The 12,981-nt window shown below is 40.3% G+C and overlaps 1 protein-coding gene across 12 annotated transcripts in view; it reads left to right on the top strand.

Moving 5' to 3' along the window:
• Positions 1 to 12,981, top strand: part of caska (calcium/calmodulin-dependent serine protein kinase a) — a 219,882-nt gene that overhangs the window by 104,701 nt on the left and 102,200 nt on the right. For all 12 annotated transcript variants that reach the window (XM_051958414.1, XM_051958409.1, XM_051958413.1 and 9 more), the window contains exons 3-5: positions 1,555 to 1,660; positions 5,365 to 5,442; positions 5,594 to 5,666. In XM_051958414.1, the coding sequence (XP_051814374.1) occupies positions 1,555 to 1,660; positions 5,365 to 5,442; positions 5,594 to 5,666 (257 nt within the window). The remainder of the gene's footprint in view (positions 1 to 1,554; positions 1,661 to 5,364; positions 5,443 to 5,593; positions 5,667 to 12,981) is intronic.

Below are 12,981 nucleotides of genomic sequence, written 5' to 3'. Positions count from 1 at the left end.
TTTTTTTCTTAGTGTAGTTTGTGTGATGAATTAATTGATTATTTGCTGTTAATGATTCAATTTATTGAATATATATTGGTCGATGAGGCATACACGTTGACTGAGAATACATTGTATAATTTCTGTAGTACCTAGTTGCTCCACCAGATGGAGCCTCCTACTGTTTAGTGGAGTTACAGGTGTGTTTGCTGGCTGCCTGTTAGCTGCTGCTCTCTAAATGCTAACTGCAGTGGTCTGGAAAATGAACTTTGCAGCATTAAGTTGTGGAAAAAGTGTCTCTAAGGCTTTAGCTAGCTACCTGAGGCTCATGCTAATGAAAAGCTAGAGTTTTTTCAGCACTAACAATGGCCAGGAGCTGAGTGTATGTCAACAGAGATGCTGCTAACGTTCAGGAGCACCAGGACTCTGATTGTAAGCTTCCAGCAACATTAGAACTGAAGTGATGGGTCTGTTTTAGAGGTGGCAGTGAATGCTAACAGATTTCCTGAAGTGATAAAGTTGCTGCAACAGTACTTATGTACATCTGAGCAGCTGTTTTCAGCAGCTGGACTAACAGTAACTACAGTGAAGTCACTCTAGACCCCTACTTACATGGTACTGGTATTACCTGGGGACTTAACATGCTTTAGAAATTGCCATCCACATCTGCTTAATGTGGTGCATTCACACAGAGTAAGCTAATTTGTTTCTCATTTAGATTTACTGACATTATCCCCCAGTATAACATAAACAGGCTGCCACATAATGACCCTCAATCCTATTGTTAAACAGTCAAATACTCGTTACCACATACTGCATGCCCTCCATCTTATCATTCTGATGTGTTTGGGCTTTCTGTGAACTGTTCTTCATGCTGTGTAGTGAACTGTATTTGCACCCAAAATGATCCAGACTTTTGATTTACAACTGGAGCCTTCATAATTCCAACTGAAAAATAGGCAGAGAAAGCATAAACCTTGCAAAAAACACAAAAATGACCCCAAAATCATCGACATGCTGATTCCCACGGGACTAATATTTCGACAAGAACTCCTTGTTTGGCAGAATATGCTGAGTAATTTTACTTTATGACTTTGAGACGCGGTGGATTTGCTTTGGATTAAGATCACAGAACACCAAATTAGCAGAGGTCCCCAGGTAACATTAGTCCTAGTAGAGCTCAGGAGATTAATAACGTTACAGTTTATTTAGTGTAGAAGACTGCAGCTGTGTTTTTGCCATTTTCTTCTTTCAAATTTTTTAAGTAGCAGAGCTGATTTTGCAGCAGAAATTACATGTCAGGGACTGAAAACTCTTCACTGTCCACTATTATTCATTCCATGCACAGATTTCCGACTACCAGTTAAAGAAATAGTTCAAAATTTTCCTTCCTCATATTGCATATTTTGGTAAAATATGAGAAAATCATATCTGTCTTTTAAAAAAATGCACATATTCTGTCATCCTTCCTTATTTACTGTCCTCAGTTGCAGCATAATTAGCCTTAATCATGTTCTGTGCATAATATGGAGCTGCCAGAAATGCTCATCTCCCTTTCATCCTCTGCGCTTTCAGATCTGAAGAGGGAGGCCAGTATCTGCCACATGCTGAAGCACCCCCACATCGTGGAGCTGCTGGAGACCTACAGCTCGGACGGGATGCTCTACATGGTGTTCGAGTTGTAAGTCGCAACCTGGCAAGAGTTCGAATACGCGAGCCAAAGACCTCACACCAACACTCATGTGGGTGACAGAAAGAGATGGTGGTGTGGAAGACGGAGGGTGGATGTCACGGTGGGTTGTGGATGTAGGAGAACGTGAAAAGATGAGGTAGGCAGAAGGATGACGGCGTCAGGAGGGCGTTTGCGGCAGCAGCAGGATGGAAAAAGTGAAGCCTACAGCGGTTTTATATAATCAAAGCTGATATGAGGAAGCTTGTTAGCTGAGGAGGTGGGTGAGAGAAGAAGAAAGGAAGAGGGGGCAGTGTGCAGAACTATATATGTGAAAGGGGGGGGGGTGAGATTAGGATTTCACACTTGCTGCTACCTCAAGCTTTTCTAAAAGCTGCGTCTTCCCCGGAGCTCCTCCCAACCAACTCTGTATCTTCATCTCCCCTCCTCTTCCAGAACTAATTCCTTTATCGCTTAATTCTGTTATCGCTGAACAGGCAAACGCTGCTCGGCTCCCTCGTACGGCTCAGTGCACGGCGAGAAAAACTTTCAAGGAAATGCAAGTGTGAGCTCCGTTTAAGGGGATTTTTCACGGTTTTGGAGCTCATTTTTGTGCGCAAGTTTCATAGCGCGAGCACACAGCGCAGGTAGAGCAGAATGGAGGAAACATGGTGGAGGAATGTGGGCAGATTCACTGTCCCCCAGGTCTCACTCCTGGCTCGTAGTGAGGCAATAAGAAGGGAGAAAATATGGACGCTCTGCAGCCAAGCCCTACATAACAGCTCTGTTTAATTGGCACAGAGGCTTAGTGACAATAAAGAGTAGGTTTTCAGTAATTGGGGGAAGGTGGGAACAGATCAGTTATAGGAGACAGAATCAGCTGTGGCTTAATGACCGGGTCACAATTAAGTGCGTTCATTCCAGGATTGTCACTCATTCAGCTGGTTGTTGGTCAGTAAACAGGCAGCTGAGGGGGAATTTGAGTATTGATCGTGAGGTGCGATGCTTTGCTGCCGCTCCCGACAAGATCTCGAAGCTGTCATCGTTAGAGCTGCGTCTTTATTGTAAATGACTCTGGAAGGATTTTATAAATGTGAAGGCATTAAATCTCACCATCACAGCCACAGCTTCTCCTCTCAGACTTAATATCGTGGAGCCGCGTGCAAATACTGGCTGCTGTCTGAGAAGAACATGATTTTAAAAATGACGTTTGCTTTGACACTTGTGGGATTTATGGGGAGATTAACTGATTTTACTCGGCAGTTTATAAAATCACTGTCGCTTCATTCAAGTAGAGGAATGAGCCGAAATGCTGCTGTGCTTCATGCCCCCGTCCTCCATCGATAAGTTACACTGGAAACAAATCTAAATGCCACGTGGACTCAGTGTACTACCAGATCACACAGTTTGTTTTTTTTTTTTAATAGAACATTGCATTAATACATATTTTTCTAAAGGGCTGCACAGTGGTGTGGTGGGTAGCACTTTAGCCTTGCAGTCAGAAGATCTCCAGTTTGCGTCCCAGTCTTCTTGGGATCTTTCTGCATGGAGTTTCCATGTTCTCCCTGTGCATGCGTGGGTTTTCTCCAGGTGCTCCGGCTTCCTCCCACAGTCCAAAAATATGCTGAGGTTAATTGATGATTCTAAATTGTTCATAGGTGTGACTGACTGTTTATCTCTGTATGTAGTCCTGTGATAGACTGTCACCTGTCCAGGATGTCCACCCAAAGTCAGCTGGGATAGACTCCAGCCTCCTCACGACCCTAATGAGAATTAGGCAGTGTACTGTGTAGCTATTGGATGGATGGATGGATTGAGTTTTTCTTATATTATACTGGTAAAATAAAAACAGAGTTTCCTCTATCTTTGTGGGAATATCCAAGTATCTTAACTCTCTGAACCCCAAGCAGTTCTACATAGTTTTTTTTTTTTTTTTCTCGTCACATTTTTCCTCACTGTGGGCTCATTTTTTACTTTAATAGATTGGTCTCACACCTTTATGGAAAAAGCAAAGTCATGGGTAGAAGTAGAGAGACTTGAAAAATCTCCTTTGTGCAATAAAAAAAACAGTTAAAATACCAGAAATCATACCAAAACAGGAAAATAAAGATTTTAGTTCAGTTTTAAGGGCTCTGAATTTTTATCACATTCGTCTTAGATTCTCAGAGTTTCTTGTGGCATCTTATTTTTGTTATTGAGCACAGAATTTTTTGCTCTTTACAGGATCTTGTTCAAGTTCTGGTAAATTTTTGAGTGAGACATAGAGGGGGAAAATGATTTTGATAAAATATCAGAATTGTAAACTTGGATTTGGTTAATTTTCATAACAGAAATCACCCATTACCGATAAGTAGTGCAAGGTCTGTGGCAAAGTTTTAAAAAAACTAGCGTTAATGTTAGCGTGAGCCCAACAAAAAGCTAAGTTAGAGGAATCCTTAGTCGGTTACTGCATTTTTTTTATTAAGGCAACCAGAGTTAGCAATTAGCCAGCAGGGAGGTGCGCTTGTTTTATGGACCTTTACAAGGCAATCTGCAAACACACCTGTAACTCCATCTCATGAAGCAGTAAGAGGCTCCACCTGGTGGCAAAATCAGGCACTACATAACCTGCAACATGTTTTCGTTTAGACACACCTTTTTATTCATTGTTTTTTTTTATTTATTTTGATTATTTTCTACATTGTGCATTAATGCTGAAGACATCAAAACTATGAAAGCGGAATTGTATTTTTTATTTGGAATCATGCAGTAAACATTAAAGTGTCTAACAAACCAGAATTTTAGATTCTTTAACCCTGCTGTTGTCCTCCTTTACGGGCACCAAAAAAATTGTTTCCTTGTCTGAAAAAAATTCAGCCAAAAAATTCCCTAAATTTCTGAAAATTTGCAAAACCTTCAGAAAAAAGATTCCAATAATTCCTTAAAAATCTCCCTTAAAAGTTTTATAGATAAAAAAAATTCCCCCGAATTTGGCAAGAAAATTTATGTAAATATTTTCTTAAACTGAGTCATCATCCAAAAAATCCTAAAAATATCTAAAGTGATTAGATATATATCAGTAAAATTTGCTTATATTTATTAAGAACATTCAGAAAAAAATCAACCGAAATCTAGCGAATTTCGCTGGATTTCAGTTGATTTTTTTCTGAATGTTCTAAAAGAAACATTTTTAACATTTCTATTTTTCCCCCAAAAAATGTTCAAAAATTTCTTTAAAATGTTGAAAATGTGGACATCAGAGGTTTCACTGTGGAAATATATTTTTTTCCACATGTTCACATTTTAAAATGGGTCAATTTTGACCCGCAGGATGACACAAGGGTTAAAGTCCCCCCCCCCCTTTGCTCTGATGACAGCTCTTGGCATTCTCGCAGTCAGCTTCATGAGGAAGTCTCCTGGTACTGTACATATCCCTCATCTAGTAATATATTTTTATGTTTTTTATACTAAGGAAACCCCTGAGTCAGTGCAGAGGATCACAGGAATAAAGTCAGTATGAGCTTCAGTCTGTGGTGATCCAGCTGTTTCTGTGTGAACCCACAGATAATTGCAGCCTCTCTATGAGCTGTCTCTATTACCTGCACAACCGATCACAGAGCTGAGGTTTAAGGAAGAGTGACCTTTACATTTTAGCCACAGAACTGCCGTGACCTTTAAGCCACACTGATGTTTTCTCCCTGTGCGTCTCTTTCTCCTTCCCTTTCCGTCTCTGTTAGCATGGACGGAGCAGATCTGTGTTTTGAGATCGTGAAGAGAGCGGACGCCGGCTTCGTCTACAGCGAGGCAGTGGCCAGGTGAGGCTTTATGGATTTGATCTTGTTCCTTGACAGGCTCCCCAATGCTGTTTTGTGTCCGCTAATATTTACAACCACGGCTTGAGTTTGAACGAACACTTTAATGTGAGTTATCAGTCAGTGTACAATTTATTTTTTTCTTTTTTTTTAGCCACTACATGAGACAGATCCTCGAGGCGCTACGTTACTGCCACGACAACAATGTCATCCACCGAGATGTCAAGGTATTTCTGACTTACAGTCAATTTTCTCACTTCTGCTGTGTGAGTGTGGCTGCTGTAGTTCATTATCAAGAAAGTCACTGTCAGTATCATCCAGCTATAAACTCCATTCCAGGCTGCACCACTTAGAATCATGAAGAGCTACAACAACAGATTGAAACTGCAGCTGTCAACCTGCTGATGTTTGCCATCTGTGGGGAAAAAAACTGGTACAATCACCACGTGAATACCGTTTTGAATGGGTTTTTACACAAATAAAGCAGAAATAACACTGATATGTGAAACTCTCAACTACGGACATTCAAGTAGAAGCTATGAAAGTCTCCAACTCGTGTGTTTGTAGCAGCTGAGGGGAGGACCTTTGGTTGGCTGTGGGCGTCTCTGGTGCTCAGCAGAATCACAGCAGGGCAGCTCAGCTGTAGCGGAAAAGCGCATCAACACGGCTTGTCTAGAAAACAGCGCGGCTAATGCAGAGTGCTGCGAGCTAATGGAAAAACTCCATAAACTGCTGCTGCTGCTACTTTCTTTTCCAGATGTTGGCATGTGCAGAACTGTAGCCTGACATGACTGCTGCCTCTCAGACAACAAAGGCCAAGTTGTGAGGAAAAAACTGTCCTCTACCTGAGGAAACCAGAAACCGTTTAGTTCCTGCTAATGTGCAGCTGGAGTCACACCAATTTAAGGACTCGTTTTAACGCTGGTGTTGAGAGAAAGAAGGTTGTTTGCCTTCATCAGCGGGTTCATGTTCCTATCAGGGGTAAATCTGCAGACGAAATGACTCAGTCAGAACCGCTGGTGGATATAAAGCACCGTTTATTCAGGTGTCATTCATTCAAAGTAGGGCAGGTAATCACTTGGATCGTTTCCTATTAAAATCATGGCTGCAGCCCGCTGTGTGCTACATGACAGGAAAGAGCAGCCTGACAGCTAGTCTATGGTTTGCACAGCGGTAAATCTGCATGTCAAATAATGGGATTTCCTCCTATTGCCACTGCAGAATTAGTACGCGTTGGAATGTAGTGCCTTTTCCCGCACACTTTGACTGTAGATGTTTGATTATTGGTGTGCATCTGTGTGAGAAGGTCAGTTTGTTTGCTTTCATCTGTGTTTTAATTGTGTCAGCGCCCTTCAATCTTTGCTATTTGTGTGCTCCAGGTTGTGTTGTGTTGTATCAGCCAGCTTTTTTAACAACTCCAAAAATGAGGGGAGCCAGTTTGGTCCAGGAAAAAAATATATAAAGCAAGGTTCTGCATTCAAACTGGCTCCGTCACACCCTCTGCATTCACAATCAAGCTGTGCAAAACGCAAATCCCTCTGCAGCCTCCCCAGTTGTGAATTTAATGTTTTTTATGTGATATTCACAGAGCTCAATTGCAGTACTTTCTTTTATATTATATTGCCTTTTCCAAGAGACCCATAATGCATGTTATATGGTCGCAGTCAGCTCCCAGCTTGTGGATTACTATCTCTCTCTTCAGCATTGTGCTCTGGTATTAGTCATCACAGTCTATACAGTCCTATCTCCACGTCTTGAGTCTCTCCTACACTGGATCCCCGCTGAATCACGGGCTTAGGCTCATTGTCTAACTGTAAGCGATAGCCAAGCGGTAAGTTCAGAGTCCCACAAGATAATACAAATGGCTGTTTACAGCTATAGGATGTGTGGGTGAGCTCCAAAACCCAAAATATCTTACTAGATAGTAAACCAGAAGATGATCTAAACAGTTTTCTTAACCAATACTTGGTACCATTATCAATCTACTAGACAATATCCGATTTACCTCAAGTTTTTACACCATAAAATATAAATATTTCTAAAGACATTTGTGAAATCTTTGCTTAATATTACAAATTATTTGATTTTTTTCTGTAAAATTGCCTATCGATCTACTTTCATATCTTAGCTCTCCCACAGGCCGAGAACTGTTGATATACTTGTCCATTGTTTCAGATTCCGAATCAATAACATGACGAGAAATAACAGTGAAAATTTTAGACTTTTATCTTAACTAGTTCCTGAGATATTGTTGTTCAAACATAGCTATAAATTCCAGTGTGCAACAAAACCTGTTGAAAGTAGGTTGACCGGCAGTTTCTTAAAAAAAAAAAATCTTGGAATGCAGTTTATAAAATTTCACAGAAACCATTTTAAATATTTATAATTTATGGTAAATAAAAGATTTCAGGAAAAGGGAAATGGTCAAACAGAAGGCCCCTGATAATTTGAGATAGAAACACTCTGGCTGGAAGCCATTAACCACCACGGAAGTCTTTGTCTTTGTGGCCTGTTGCTAGCTAAACCTCCCCAATGCTTCCTGCTTTCCCACACATAACTCTCTGTACTTATAACATAATGCCAATACCTTCCAATATTATATTGTAGAGAGAAGCCCAACAAAAATGATGATTCCTTTTGAGCAGCTCATAGGTGACAGTGGGAGAAAAAAACTCACTTTTACCAGGAAGAAACCTCCGGCAGAACCAGGTTTAGAAGTGGTGGTCATCTGCTTCAAGTGGTTGGGGTGAGGGTAAAGCTCTGCTGTAATTGATTAAAACAAAGCAAACAACATGCAAGAGTACAACTGGGATGAAAAAAACTTGCAACTCCAGTAGTCTAAGGCTACAGCCGTACAACTAAGGAATGATTAGTATCACCTAAACCGGCCTGAATTATGAGCTTTATCCAAAATCAAACTTTTAAGCTTAATTTTCAAAGTAGAAAGGAATCGAAAGTAGGAACCACAAGGAAGCCTGCACTCTAAGAGCAGTGTTCTGTTTGGTTAATATGGCGTAGTAAGGCCTTTGGCGTGCGCTGGAGTTTAATCAATAAGGGTTTTGTATGTTAGAATAAGGATTTTAAATTCTATCCCAGATTTCACAGGGAGCCAATGAAGAGAAGCTGATTTCTATGGGAGAAATATGATCTTTCTTACTGGTTTCTGTCAGAACGTTTGGACTTTCTAAGAGGTTATTGAGACTTCCTGATAATAATAAATTGCAACAGTCCAGTCTAGATATCATAAATGCATGGACTAGATTTACAGCATCACTCTGAGACAGGATGTTCATGATTTTGACAATACTACGTAGGTGAAAGAAGGACTGAAGTACATATCGTAGTCACAAGTAACTCCAAGGTTTGCCCTACAAACTGCAACGTATACCTGATCAAGATGGTCAAAGCTTAAGGTGCAATATTATGATGAAGTAATACGTGCCAACTAAATAATACGGCATGCATGCTTTGTAATGGCAGCTGCAGCATGTAACTATGTGCTTTGGAGCATGTTCCAGCTCCTATTTTTTCAGTCTTTTTACTTTCTTTTTAAGCATTACAATCAGTAGATCACACCTCGTCCTTCACACGTCTGAAAATGAAAACAAATTCACACACAAACCCGCCTTTCCTCCGGAGCTCTTGCTTCAGAATGGTCCTGTCACACTCAGATTCCTCCCTTAGAAGGTTCCTACGATAAACAAAGGGAAGAAAAAACGAGCGACAATAACAGACAGACGAGACAAAGCCAAAGCATAGTCCATAGAACAGCCACACAAAGGCTGCAGCATCCTACAAAAACCTTAAAGCCCACAGTTCTGCATCTCCACACTTCATTTCTGTGACTGTAAAAATTGTAATATGAGGATGATAATGCAATGATAATGCAATAATAATAAATGCTTTCTGCTAAACAGCTGCAAACCGTTTCCATGTGTCTAGCAGTTTTTCATGTCCAACTGGGTTTACTTTACTGCCAGTTTTTTGACTATTTGTCTGTCACTGGATGGATGAACTTCTTTGAATTTTTTTTGTTTACAAGCAGGAAATGTTTGCACATGTCATCGTCATTCTGTGAAAATATGACACAGACATTTCGTGGAATTGAACAAACTTCCTCCTGATTATTTTTAGCTCGACGTCCAGCCTGGTATACAGCATCTCTAACGTCTCAGCATTTACTGGAACTAAAAATATTAAGTTGTAAAATCATCACTTCCACTTAGTTTTGCCTGTATGAGCAACTTGCCAAAAACTGCTTCATTTTGAGGCTTTGGGATAAAAAGGGGTAAAAACAGCTCATAAGCACAGTCAATCAGATAACATATTTGATCAATTTAATCTTGTTGCTTGCCAAAAAAAAACAAATTTGATCTGTTTGCAGCTTCTAACCTATAAAAGATTTGCTGCTTTTCTTCATCTAAAGGTATTTGCTGGTGAAAGAGGGTTAGTTTTAAAGTTTGTTACTAAAAACGGTGTCGGTCAGATGGTCTATGTGACACAATAATAACATTTCCTCATATATTATTTTGATTTACCTTTTTTTTTTTTTTTTTTACCTGGAAAAGTCTCACTGAGATGAAAAATCTCATTAAAGAAGCGTCGTGGCCAAGACAGGCATTGCTACAATTTGCGGTTTACATGTAGAAGTGAGTTACAAAATCAGAAATATCAGTGTCAGTGATCATACAGGAGCAATATCAGTGAGTCATGCAGCGTAAATGACTCCAAATCATGTAGTTGCTTTGAAATCTGTTTCCAAGAAAATCTCTTAAATAGAGCTGCGATGATCCACTGAACCATACAATTCATTTGTTTATTTTTTTAAAGGAAAATATTAATATTTTCTGGTTTATTTCCTCCTCTGACGGTAAACTGAATATTTTCGGTTGTCGATTAAAAAGACATTTGAGGACGTCATCTTCGGCACTTGGAGACTATTTTCACCATTTCTTGATATTTCATAGACAAACAGCTAATCTTTCAAATGAATAATCAACAAATGAATCGACAATAGAAGTAGTAATTAGTTGCAGCTCTTTAAAAACAACTCTGCGGTGTGAAGTTGTCAAGCTTAGCATTCATTTGTTAAAGCTGCAGTATATTAACTTGATGATGGTGGGAAAATCCAAGAGCATTGATGCTTAACTAATCAGGACAATAAGGTTAATACATTTTGTGTTAATATTAATTACGTTTCCTGCAAATAATCACTAAATCTGCTCATTTTTGATAGAATTTTCGCTTTCCTGTGTTACCTGTAGGCCTTTACTGAACCAAAGGAAATCTTATTTGAATGAAATAATATCTACCCTTCAACCAGTTGATCGATCACTTACCTGTAGAAGAATGTATATGTCATTACGTACTCATAAACCAAAAACCAACACTTTCTGATCACTTAGTTGTCGCAGAAACACGAGTAGCTGCACCCAGAGATGTGCAATGGAAATAAACATGCTTGTCAGAACTCCTTTGGCTGAATGTTAGATCATAAAACGGGTCAGATATTTGATAATATGCAGGTAATAGAGATCACAAGCAGCGGATGTCCACCTACACAATGAAACAACATTTATACCTTCCTCAATTCCCACATTGTTGAATTGCATAATACATAAAAATAAAACACTAAAAGCATTAAAATGGCAAAGACTGAAAGGAAAGTCGTTTCAGAAGAGGGTTTATTCGTGCTTCCAGATTTTAGATTTGAGTCATAAAAATTGCAGCAATACACATTACCATTCAAAGGTTTGAGGTCACTTAGAAGTGTCCTTATTTTTGAAAGAAAGGCAATTTTTTTCAGTGAAGATAACATTAAATTAATGAGAAATACAGTCTAGACAATTTTAATGTGCTAAATGACTATTCTATAGCTGGAAACAGCTGATTCTTACTGGAATATCTCCATCAACAGTCACTCCTGTGTTCTAATGCTACATTGTGTTATGTTTTATTGATTTTATGGTTTTTATTCATTGTATTATGTTATGCCATTTTGTTTTTAGCAAAGGATTAAGGAGTTTTAGCTTAGCTTTGTTTAGCTTAGCTTATCTTGTATGCCATTGTTGCATGCATCATATTGAATCATGGGCTGCACAGTGATGTAGTGTGATTGTCTGTCTGTATATGTAGCCCTGTGACAGACTGGCGACCTGTCCAGGGTGTCCCCTGCCTTTGCCCGAGTCAGCTGGGACAGGCTCGAACCTGACCTCTGCGACCCTAGTGAGGATAAAGCAGTGTATAGAGAATGGATAGATGGATATTGAATCATGCTGCTGCCACCACCATGCTTCACGTCATGATGCTGCCACCACCATGCTTCACGTCATGATGCTGCCACCACCATGCTTCACGTCATGATGCTGCCACCACCATGCTTCACGTCATGATGCTGCCACCACCATGCTTCACGTCATGATGCTGCCACCACCATGCTTCACGTCATGATGCTGCCACCACTATGCTTCACGTCATGGTGCTGCCACCACCATGCCTGTTGGCTAATAGTGTTGAAAGGCTAATTGATAAATAGAAACCTTTGTACAGTTATATTAGCACATGCATTAAAGTGTGAATTTTCCTGGAAAACCAGAAATTGTCTGGGTGACTCCTAGCTTTTGAACAGCCGTGCACATAAATGACAAATATCCCCTCTATATGTGATAATAAACGTGTTTGTGTGATCAGTGAGTGACAAATGCAGCTTTGACATTGGCCCAGAGCAACGTTCACTTCTATTATCGCCATTTAACGGTGACTCTGTGGGCTCCCGTCTGCAGCTTATCAGATGTACCGCCGAGATTTCTGCCCTTTACAGGGGACACACAGAACGGTTCGTACACATGAGGTGCATTAACAACAAAGCTGTCCTTGTTGAATATAGATCAGCATGAGTGTACCACGTCTTCCCATGCATGAAAGTCACCAAAATCATTTAAATCCCGTTGTTCATAAATCACCGTGATGTCTCCATATTTATCTTCCTCCTCACTTTACCTCAGACCTCCACTGACGACAGCAATGTTTGTGCGTCTATTTCTGTGCGTCTGTGTGTTTGTCTTCGCACCCTCCACCCTCCTCCTCCCCGGCTGCATGCTAATGCACCGCAAACAGATAGAATTAGTTTATCAGGCTCGGTTTTGAATGCACAAGTCGAGAGCTCAAAGTCGGCACCGTTTCACAGTGTGAAGGTGAACTTTCTTTTCTGGGACTGTTCACACATCCAGTGTTTGTGTGCCATAGCGTACCGGTTTGAAGTTAAAGTCGTGCTGAACGTTGAAGCTGCGAAGCACAGATCCCGACTGTGCGTCTGAGGAGTCTGAGAACACAGCGGGACTTTTGATGTAAACATAAATGAATAGAGAGCCACGCTGGTGCAGACCTGTACCATAGTTCACAACAGCGGCGGCTCTTTTTTCTGCAGGTACACTGAGGTGAAGGGATCTCCTGTCAGAAACTGAAGGTTCTGCTTCTGTGAATTTCTTACTTTGCCTTCCTAGAATATATTCGTGTCTCTGCAAGAAAACTGAAACTTTCTCA

Source organism: Acanthochromis polyacanthus, chromosome 14, assembly GCF_021347895.1.
Source record: "Acanthochromis polyacanthus isolate Apoly-LR-REF ecotype Palm Island chromosome 14, KAUST_Apoly_ChrSc, whole genome shotgun sequence".
Lineage (NCBI taxonomy): Eukaryota > Metazoa > Chordata > Actinopteri > Pomacentridae > Acanthochromis > Acanthochromis polyacanthus.
This window is presented reverse-complemented; position numbering and strand designations above follow the sequence as displayed.